Raw genomic sequence first — 11,597 nt, forward strand, 5'->3', positions numbered from 1 at the left:
GTCCTATAATGTGAATAAAATTCTCAAGCTCCACATTCAGAAAATCGGGGAGTTACAATTCTCCCCCACTTAATTTATATTTCGCCCTCGAAATCGCTCTTTATCGACACATAGATTGACACAACGATTCGAGAAGCACAACAGGAAAATATCATAACATACAACGATCCCCTCCCAAGATATTTAAAATCAAACAGGAACCCTCAACCTGAAGAAGGACGGACCCCTATGTCGTTGTAGTATCAGTTTTGACTCTCCAAAACTCGGAAACTGTAGTGGTTTGTCACCTCGACAGACCGCCCATGTAGAATATCACTATGTTAATAGCTCATCAATTAACGGAACGATGAAACACCTCCAACTCTAATTATCTTGTTGCAATGATGGGAACAAGTCGTTGACCATAATTGGTTGTTGATCACTCATGTCAGACATACTAGTCGATCTAGATCGTAACTCAAAAGGAACGGAGGGGTCACATCTCACCAAGTATCAACTGCCGGTACCGCTATCAGAACCAATCTGAAAAATGAATCTCAATACTCTCCCTCAGACATTAGAAGAATGACCATGCCCAGTTGGAAATATCCTCTAATATACATAAGCCCCAACTTCCCTTCAAATGTTCCTTCCAACACTGAGTAACAGGTCAGCTCCCGACCTAAAAGTTGAACCTCCAAGGCTACCCTAGCACATCCGATAATACAACTTCACAATTGTTCTATCCAACCGAGCTGTCTCAACTAATCACACTGGACTCACAATCACCAAATTCGCTTTACCCCAAGCGATTACTACAACTGATTTGAAGTTACACCTCACCTCCGACCTCTATCGTCTACTACTTGCTAATTCATGTGTGTCGTGGTTCTCCTCAAAAAACGAACCGATTCACCTAGGTCTAAAACATCAGATGGGAAACATCCTCACTCAAAATGAAATCCATCTAAAAACTCTAAAATCCCAACCTGCCCATCCTCCACATAGATAGAGCCAAACTCAAACACAAGAGTCTAGTCCGACACAGAATTGGAACCACTCGTATCCAATCTAATACTCAACTCCACGAATCTACGCATGCATTACACCTCGATCCTTCCGATTTGCGACAACCCCTCCCTGACTCAAAACATAACGGTTCCCGATCATCGTTGAGACCCCAGTCTCGCCCCTGGTATGGCCACCAGGTTCCCAAAGACTCAATAGGCAGGACCACCTAGGCCTAAGAACCTCTCTGAGTTACACCTTGACCAGTGAATGCTACGGCTTCTCATAGTCTTACAACGCTCTCTTACTGACTTTTGAATGCTACGGCTCCCCTCAGTCTTACGATACTCTCTCACTGACTCGTGAATGCTACGGCTCCCCACAATCTTACGATACTCTCTCACCGACTCGTGAATGCTATGGCTCCATGCAGTCTTATGATACTCTCTCTCACTGACTCGTGAATGCTACGACTCCTTGCAGTCTTACGATACTCTCTCACTGACTCGTGAATGCTACGGCTCCCCGCAGTCTTACGATACTCTCTCACCGACTCGTGAATGCTACGGCTCCCCGTAGTCTTACGATACTCTCTTTCTCTCTCTCGCTGACTTGTGAATGCTACGACTCCCCGCAGTCTTACGATACTCTCTCTCACTGAATCGTGAATGCTACAGCTCCCCATAGTCTTACAGTACTCTCTTACTGACTCGTGAATGCTACGGCTCCCCGCGGTCTTACAATACTCTCTCACCGACTCGTGAATGATACGGCTCCCCTTAGTCTTACGATGCTCTCTCTCTCTCATTGACTCGTGAATGCTACGACTCCCCATAATCTTACAACACTCTCTCACTAACTAGTGAATGCTACTGATCTCCATATTCTTACAACACTCTCTCACTCGCCATGGGCTCACCCCACGGTTTTCCCTGACAGTCCTAAGTGATTACTCCCAACTGGATCCACTCACTCTCTTATCACCCCACAATCTCATGATCAAGCAATCACTATACCGAGTTCACTAACTCATGCTCCGCGGTCCAAAATAGATAGGCGCACACACCTACCCAAATTATGCATCACTACTCTTGACAAAAATTATCATAGACAAGGCACTTTCCCTCAGTACAGTTTTACACCCTTGGACAATCCCCATCTGGCAACAATTAACCAATTGTCTCACATCTAGAAATATAGTCGCTTGTTGTTCCACTTTCCATCTAACAAACCCATTTCTAAAGTAATCCAAAAATTTAGGGCATCATACTCGGATACCTCGATACACCATCACATAATCTCATGATGTCTTGCCACAACCACTGATCTTCCACTCACACAACTCGAAACCTTGAAGTACTCCAACTCACAATTTGAAGCATGGAGGAATCATCAATGACTGAGAACACATTGATGACAATCAAAATCCCCATCCTCTACTAATCAAGCCCATGCAAAACTACTCATACCGACTCTGAAGTTGATTGACAAATCAATTGTTGCCCTTCCCGGAGTACATATAACAATCTGTACGTCGAACTATCATTCTCTCAGCAATTGAATCTTGACCTCAGCAACCCAACCATCTCGAAACTCAAACATTGGCAAACTCAACGAAACACGAGCCACAATCAGATTCCTATCCAACGACTACCTGTTGTGAAGACACTCATTCTCTTCTGAGCATATGCAACATGCATCATCTCGCTCTATACGTAACCTTGACTACCACATGACCCCAGTTTCATATACTTGGACCGTAGATCCCCATAACCCAAACTTATGTACCACATCAGATTGAAGATCCTCCCCACAGAATACCCAGTTCTTCCCAACTTAGGGTTCGAACCATTGTCCATTAGACTTGCTCACCAAATGTACCATTCCCGACTCATGGAACGTACACACAACACTCGATGACCTTCCAGATAATGACCAAATAACTCCAAGTATCCCGAATCTCAGATGAAAAGCTCAGAATCCCCCAATGTGACTACCTCTAGTCACCAAAAATCTCATACCGACATACCACCAGACATCTCGATTGTCCTGAATTAGTTACGACTCTCAACTTGAAAATAATGAGCTATCACACACACTTCATCTCCGATTCCTCAATCAACATTCCATCGCGTCAATTATCATAGAAGTAAGAGACCTCACTCTCACAGTCGATATACACTGTAGACAACGAGGGTCATCGCCCCAGTATACTCCTTTTGATAACCTGTAACTATTGCTAAAGTATGTCTTACTATACTCAAATAAGGCATATCATTGTCCTCATCTATATCAGTCCCCACTGATGACTCTCTTACGGTATAAGAAATACCTCACAATAGACAAACTACAAAATACTCTAGTGAAAATATCACAACTATATGCTACCCTATGGGGTTTACCTCCAAACTCTGAAACTGGAAGCTCGTTATCTTTTCGCTCCACATGGGAAGCGAAAATAGTGTAATTCTCATCACAGGAAGTGACATCTCAACCATCGGCCGATTACTCACCCCATACTGCAATCCTCCACAAAACATCATGTCCACTTTTCCTTGAGTCCTGCGACTCCAACTAGCACCTCACTAGTCTAACCCCTTGGGATCTAAACTCAATTTTCCTCGCAAGGTACACTCGATTGAAGTTCGACAGACATGGCCCTCTAGCCCCACAATCTACCATATCCACTCTCAGTCTAAACAACCACACCGGGATAACTGGTAAAGACGGAAGCACTCTCTGCTACGAATCATGGTACCCGAAACCATTTTATCTCCCCTCAATCTGCTACTTAGAACCTCTGGAATTCTCCTTGTTTTGAGTATAAGTCCTCTGCTTCCAGTAGTATAGGCCCATAGTACCTTCCACATCTACCCATACTTTCCACACGAATCCTCCCAGATTTCCTAAGTAGCTGCTCAACCTTCTTGATCAACCAATCCCATTACTCATGCTCGCTCTCCAATGAATATTCACCTCTAAACAACACACTCATTGGACTAAAATTACTTCCTAGGCTCTCCTAGGTTCTCACACTTCTCTTCCATCAGCTGCTGAAGGACTCCTCGCAATGTAAATTAGCTACTCTAGCTAACTCACATCACTCGTGAGTTCCACAAAGCACAAAGCAAGGAACATTCGTGCATCGAGTAAACTCCACCCGCACATAAAACCACTCTAGCATACAACTCCACTTGCTCTATCCACCGCTCAAAAGGCATCACCGAATTCAGGCAATCCTACCTCTCATGGGTATCTAACTACTCTCTCAGTAGATTCCTCAAATGCACATCTAGGTATCTCTCGTAGATTACTCCTCGATTCAAGAGTCTCTCTACAAATTCCTACCATGTACCCCTACTCAGGACACACATAGCAAATAACAAATAATATCAATCAATAACATTCCCCTAGGCTAAGGCATCATGAATCAGGCAGCTCTAGCTCTAAATTCCTGGAATACCTAGCCTATCATCTAGCATGCAGCTCTAATATCTCATAAGTATCTCATCTCATAATATAAACAAATAAGTGTATTTTGGGAAAATTACCGTTCGGGCTATGGTTGATTGTACACATTGCTTCATCTCGTTTCCTCTTAAAACTTTTACTCGTTTTAAAAACCATTTCTATTTAGAAAATTCCTCAAATCCTCAGTTTGATTTCATACATACCCGAGGGCACATCTGAATCCCTCAAACCAAGGCTCTGATACCAACTTGTAACACTCTAAATTTTCAAATAAAATTTTCATTTTTAAAACCACACAAAACACAATCTCATATTTCTCAAAACCCAAATGTATAAGTTGTTCCAAACACAAGACAACAAAATGTTTGACAATATCCTAGAATTCTCAAAACATAATCTTAAGTTGGTGTGTACAATCATGTCGGTGCCTTCCCACGATCCTGAGAGGTACCTGAAACACATTTCACAAAACACTGTAAGCACGAAGCTTAGTGAGTTCCCCAAGAAACCACACATAAATAATTAGCCTATCATGGCTATATCTCGATAAGGACCCTCCGGTCATGTGTCTCAGTGAAGATCCTCCAGTCCTGTATCTTAGTGAAGACCCTCCGGTCCCACGAAGACAAAGTCACTCAATAAGGCACTGAATGATATACATCATAAATCACAAAGAAAAAATGCATAATATATCACATAACTCAGTATAAGCACATAAGACCCTCCGGTCGCACAATGGCTACCACTCAGGTAAGTATAGTGAGAAGACTCACCTCGTATGCAAGCAAGTAGGTCTCATACTCAATAATCAGTCTAGACTCCGCCTACAAATCATAATAATCTATAATTAACACTTTATAACAACAAATCTAAAGATTTTAAGCTAACACCTTTTCTAACTCTCGGAAAGGGTGAAAGACCATTTTACCCTCCATAGTCTCCATAATCCATAACTTGACCATACCCTAAAAGTCAACGGAACTCAACACTCGATTCAACGGTCAATGTTGACCCAACTCGTCGAGTGCAGCTCATGAAGTCGTTGGGTTCCTCAGAACTCAATAAATCATGAAAACCACACTCAAATCGCCGAGTTTCTAGCCAACACGTCGAGTCCATGCAGTGTCCAGGAGATCGGGGAAAACCCTAGCCACTCGTCGAGTTGTTCCACCAACTCGTCGAGTTTACTCTGAATCCAAAACAGGAAAACCTGACTCAACTCGTCGAGTTGGATTCCCAACTCATCGAGTTCTTCAGCCATTACACATTAAACTCATTCATGTCAGTTCTAATGCTCCAAACTCCAGAATCAACCTCCTAGGATGAAGTTACCATGTAAAGTTGCTAACTTTACGATCATGAAAGGCCTCAAAAGGCTAAAACACGCAAACTAAGCTCAAGAAGGGGCTTAGGACATGAAGATGGGTCAAAGCTTCATAAAGCTTGAGGCTTTAGGCCTAAAGGGCCTAGTAGTGTCTAGATTTGAGGTCTCAGGTCCATAGCATGCTTACAACCATTGATGACTCAATGAGAAGCTAGAAAGAGCCATAAACTCTCATATGAAGAGATCTAACAAACATGTGATCAAGGTAATGAGTTTTTACCTTCAAATGACTGCTACCACTGAGATGATGTCGGATCTAAAGACTCCTTCTTGTTCCAAACCTTATACTCTTCAAGGAATGCACTAAAACACACCCATTATTAGCTTTAAACACTCTCAAATGGAAGGTACTCGATTAGGGTTTATCTCAGGGTGATAAAGTGATGAGGGAGGAGGGTTAAAGCAGTTAAAGTCCTTTAAATAGGGTGTAAGCCCGAATAATTAGAGTTTCATCAAACAGACTCAACTCGTCGGGTTCAGTCCTCTGACTCGACGAGTAGACTTCATATTCCGCGCATCCTGATCAAATCCTACACGATGAGTTGGGACCAACCAACTCGTAGAGTAGGTTCTATAATGTGAATGAAATTCTCAAGCTCCACATTCAGGAAATCGGGGTGTTACACGTTGAGTTGTCCAGAAAGGTTGTAGGCCCTACGAGGCGGTCTAGTCAGGCTGAAGACTCATATCTGCATGTTTTGATTATTATGTTGTGTGATGGTACTTTGGGGGAACTCACTAAGCTTTGGCTTAAAATTTTAGTTTATTGTTTCAGGTACTTCTAAGGATCGTGGGACAGCGAAGGTCTGATCGTGCACAACTTCCTATTTTCATGATGTTGACTTTTGGTACACTTTGATATGATTTTACTTTTGAAACAATGGATTTTGTTGTAAAACAATTATGGATAATGGTTGTTTTTGTAAAATTTTAATTTTTTATGATTTTTGGGATGTTACAACTGTTGGATTAGTGTCTAAGCCCGTAACTATATTTACTATGTACTTGACCCGGTTGTGCATGGTCCTTTTGGGTTGCCTTTTCCAAAGCAACTTGACAAGGTAATTTAAGGAGAGAGAGAATATTATGGTTTATTAATATATTATAAGAATAATATATTAAAGGAGAAATCATATTTATTTAATTAGTATTGGTCATAAATTAACTAGGAATTAATTTGGTGACTAAAAGAGATTAATTAAATAAAGGGGTATAAACTGTCATATGTATGATAGTTGAGTTTTGGGCTAGAGAACCTAATGGACTAAGGGGAAAACGAAATTATGATGGGTATCCATCATATTTTCGTCCAAGGCCTTATTCCAGAAAGTTCCTTGGGCTGCTTGGTGGCTAAGCTGTCCATTAGGGTTTAGACTGAAACCCTAGTAGCCTGCAAGTATAAATAAGACCCCTAGGCTAAGCAAATCGGCTACACTTGCTTCCAAGATAACCATAGGGTCGATTTTTAGCATCTCTCACCCTCTCTCATATTTCCTTCTTGCTTGTGGGGTTTGTGAACCATTAGAGGAGTTACAATTGTGACTCTAAGCTCAAGATCAAGAAGATTGCAAGGATTCAAGCTACTTGAAAGAGGTAAAACACTTAGATCTGTTTTCTTTATGGTAATTTCGAATTATATTTGATAGATCTAGGTTTGTAAGTCTTGGATTCAAAGCATGTACAATAGAGAAACCTAGATCCAAGCATTAGGGTTTGTATGAGCACATTGGATTGTTCTTATGCATAAAACCCATCAGACAACATGGTCGTGTAATGAGGTCTCCACACACACAAAATGCTATTTTTCTCAAAATAACAATCTACTTTATATAGTTGTTGAAGCCCCTTTTCTAATTCACATTGTACCATTTATTTAGGTTCTTACACATGTTTAGTATATGTTTTATCATCTTAAAACACTACACTTAATCCATTAAGTTCCCATTGAAACCTCTTAAGAACATAGAGATCTTCAAACTTTAAATGGAGAGTTAAGTAGTCTAGTTCTGAATTGCACATTCTAAAACTCACATAGTTTTTTCCTACCTCATTGAATAATCATATGTAAGTTTTCAAGCATATAAAACCACCATTAATCTCATTGTAAATACCTAATGTAACTACAGAATCCTCAATACAATTCCATGTTCAAAAATTTCCCTTGGGCCATAACAATCACTAGAGCTAGATATTTGCTAATGTAAGTCCCTAATTTTCCTGTGTATCAATTAGATCCGTTTGATGGTGCGGAATCCCAATCAAACGGATGATGTCAGATCAAATAGAAGAGAAGGAGAAGAAGAATAATATGAATCTTGTTTGAATTTATTAGAATGAAGTTCCCTTACAAGATTCACACACAACACACTTGTTCTTCTCTCTACCGTACACTCTCTACTGGTTCATCAATCTCTACTCCTCACCCATAACACCTATACTATGCAGTTATCGCGGTCAAAATTTCGATAGCGGTCACAGACCGCTATTTGAAATCGCGGTTTTCGCGGTGGTATAACGGTGCTATAGCGGTTTTTTTAATATTACATATAATTTAATATTTTTATATTATATTTAGAATTAATATCATAAAATCTAAAAAGTCTATATAGAATTAATATCATAAAACCTAAAAATTCATAGAAAAACATAACATAATATTCAAAATTGTAATATAGTAATACAGAAACTACGTAGTGTCAATTGTCAAAGTGTCAAATATAGTTTAATCGCATGGCACGGGTTCGGCTTCCGAGTCAACATCATCCAAAGCATTCACTTCTTCATCAAGATCGTTCCCCATCTGTAATATCATCACCATCATCGTCTCTATAACGCTCTTGTTTGCTCCTAATATTTGGTTGAGCGTCTACATTCGCTCCCATTGCTTCTTGCACATCTGAACAAAAAGAAGGTCATCACCACCATCCACAAAGTCTTGAAGTTCATCTTCCGTTGGTATTGTCCAATCATCATTCTCCTTAACATCTCGTAGCAAAATAGGATCCAAAGATTTGTTTTGTAAAGACATGATGCGCTTTTGCAACCTTGTGTTGTATTGGATGAATACAAGTTCATTTAGTTTTTGTTGCAAAAGACAATTTCTTTTCTTAGAATGTAGCTGCAACAAAAGAATTAAAATATTTTAGTTAATATGTTAGAAGTTCCAATCTAGCTAATATCATTTATAAATTATAATTATAAAAATACTTGTTAAAAATAATTAAAAGAACTTACATTGTCAAATGTACTCCAATTTCGTTCACAAGGTGAAGCACTACAAGTTTGACTAAGAACCGTGATAGCAAACTTTCGTAAGATAGGTGTATCTATCCCATAAGAACGCCACCATATATCTACATTTTACAACAAAAAAGTTCCTAAGTTAATAAAAATAAATAAATAAAAACTTTTGGTTGCATTATAATTTTTATACTTACACGGTGCAACTTTTGTCATACTCCTTTTAGCAGCTGGGGATCCAAATTGTCCACTTAAATCAATGTAGAGATTCAATTCTTGTCTCAAAGTATCATTTTCATCTTCATCGGGAACCAGACGGTCAATAGCAACATAAAGTCCGGTCATAATCTGTTTATTGGCCTCATATTCCTTTGACTTATCTCCATGAAAAATTGCAGGATTAAGGAAACACCCAGCTGTACATTAAGTCATTCACTAAAACGTTAAAACCAAATAATTGCATACTATTTTAAATTAAATTAATAACTAATAAGTAAAAGATTTATACCTACATGTAAGGGATGAAGAAGTTGGTCATTACATCTTGTTTGAATGATAGACAAAATTCTACCTGCCAGTCCTTTTTTGTCATTATTCCCATCATTTAGATTTTTGCTTATTTGATCTTGTGCTCGACTCATCACATCATAGATGTACCCCATGCACGGTCTTTCTTCTGTGTCAACCAAACGAACAATATCTACCAATGGAGCATATATTTGGCAAGCTAAATATACACCATCCCAAAAAGATTGCTTTGATACTATCTTCTCAATTCTCTTTCCAGGAGCTTTCTTTGCAAAGTCACTTTTTCTCCATTGCTCAGATACAAACAAAACTTGGAGATGGTGTCGATTATCATGGACACTCTGTAAGGTGTAAAATTGGGTAGCAAATCTAGTTACACAAGACCTGTGCAACTCTCTATTCTTTGTCAACTTTCTCATCATATTGAGAATCCGTCCATGGTTATAAATATAAACCACAATAGCTCTTGCTTCATTCAAAGCGGTCGCGATTGTTGCTTCTTTCTTCCCAATATCTTGTACAATGAGATTCACACAGTGTGCTGCACATGGAGTCCAAAATAATTTTGGATGTTGTTCTTCCAAAATCTTTCCTGCAGCTTTGTAGTTTGAACCGTTGTCTGTAATAAACTATAAGAAATAAAAAGAACTTAATTAATAAAATGGATATAAGTTTTTTAAAAAAAGTAATAACTAATAACTAATTAGAAACAAATATTACATGCACAACGTTTTCCTCTCCAACTTCTGCTATCACCTCATTTACCTTCTTCACAATATATTCAGCATTATGTATATGCTCTGATGCATCAATCGACTTTAGAAAAACTGTACCAGTAGGACAATTGACTAAAAAATTGATCTAAGATCTATGCTTGCCATCTATCCAAAAATCAGACATAATGCTACATCCAAATTTCTTCCATTGTGGTCGAAACGAATCCACAAACTTGTGGGTATCTTCTAACACGTCCTTTAACAATGTCACCCGCATATTATGATAACTTGGAGCCGGCATGCCTAACATTTATATAATTAACAAAACTAGTAAATATAAAAATGTTAACAACTTAACATTAATCAAATAAGAAAGGTAACAAAATTGATTACCTCTTCCATATTCTCCAATGGAATTGATCGCATCTTGGAAACCTTCATCACGTACGACATTGAAAGGTAAGCCTATCGAATAAGCCCAAACCGCAATCTTTTTCCAAGCTACCTTCTTCAACTTCTCTTTAATTGGATTATTCTTATCCAATGTAGTTTGCTTTCCTTTTCCATGGTCCGGCTTATAAACATCATCAATAGGACCCCGTACATTACTAGAACTTACAAACTTTCTTTTTTTAACTTGTGGCTGTGGGGTATCGTCTTGCTCATCATCATTTTCAGAAAGGTCTATACAACTTGTTGATCTAAGTATTTCTATTGTTCTTTGTCTTTCCTTTTTTTTCTTATCTTTTTCTTTCATTGATTCAAGCACTTTCTTAGTGATCTCCGTAGTCACATTAGGGCAAGTAGCTACATTTCCTCCTGTATGAGTGAGGTGTTCTTTTAACCTTGTGATCCCTCCACATACTCTCTTGTCACACAAGGTGCACCAAATATTTTGTTTTTTTAATGGATCCTTTTGAACTCCCCATTCCCATGCCATATCTTTATTTGCACTTACACTAGTTGTATTGGCATCTGATCTCGTATTAGTAGTAGGAGTGGTGGTGGTGGGCGGATTCACAGAAGCATTTGAAGAATTAGCATCCATATTGGTCAATTCACAATTGATTAAACCTGTTTCACAAATCACAATCACATGTCATTAATCAATACTCATTATTATTCATTAACAGAATAACTACTTAATGTTTTATGTTCCTATTTTCTAAATCTTAACAGATTACATCAACATGAGTACACAAATTGACAAACATAAATGAAATTGGAATGCTGATGCTGTTTTTGGAATAATCTTAACAGATTCTCTACTC

The 11,597-nt window shown here is 38.8% G+C and overlaps 1 protein-coding gene across 1 annotated transcript; it reads right to left on the bottom strand.

Moving 5' to 3' along the window:
• Positions 1–8,708: 8,708 nt before the first annotated feature.
• LOC111877427 (uncharacterized) lies at positions 8,709–11,374 on the bottom strand. The gene is made up of 7 exons (XM_023873952.2): positions 10,720–11,374; positions 10,489–10,629; positions 10,331–10,437; positions 9,654–10,239; positions 9,280–9,498; positions 9,077–9,195; positions 8,709–8,960 (listed from the first exon to the last, which is right to left on the bottom strand). Exons 1-7 carry the CDS (start codon positions 11,372–11,374, stop codon positions 8,709–8,711), a joined length of 2,079 nt encoding a protein of 692 aa, XP_023729720.2.
• Positions 11,375–11,597: the final 223 nt, after the last annotated feature.

The sequence above is a fragment of the Lactuca sativa genome, chromosome 6, assembly GCF_002870075.4.
Source record: "Lactuca sativa cultivar Salinas chromosome 6, Lsat_Salinas_v11, whole genome shotgun sequence".
NCBI classification, from domain to species: domain Eukaryota; kingdom Viridiplantae; phylum Streptophyta; class Magnoliopsida; order Asterales; family Asteraceae; genus Lactuca; species Lactuca sativa.

Coding starts and splice junctions, on each gene's coding strand:
- LOC111877427 (XM_023873952.2), bottom strand. CDS start 11,374: ATGGATGCTAATTCTTCAAATGCTTCTGTGAATCCGCCCACCACCACC. Junction 9,499..9,653: donor TGACAAAAAAGGACTGGCAG/GTAGAATTTTGT, acceptor CTTAATGTACAG/CTGGGTGTTTCCTTAATCCT. Junction 9,196..9,279: donor TATGACAAAAGTTGCACCGT/GTAAGTATAAAA, acceptor TGTAAAATGTAG/ATATATGGTGGCGTTCTTAT.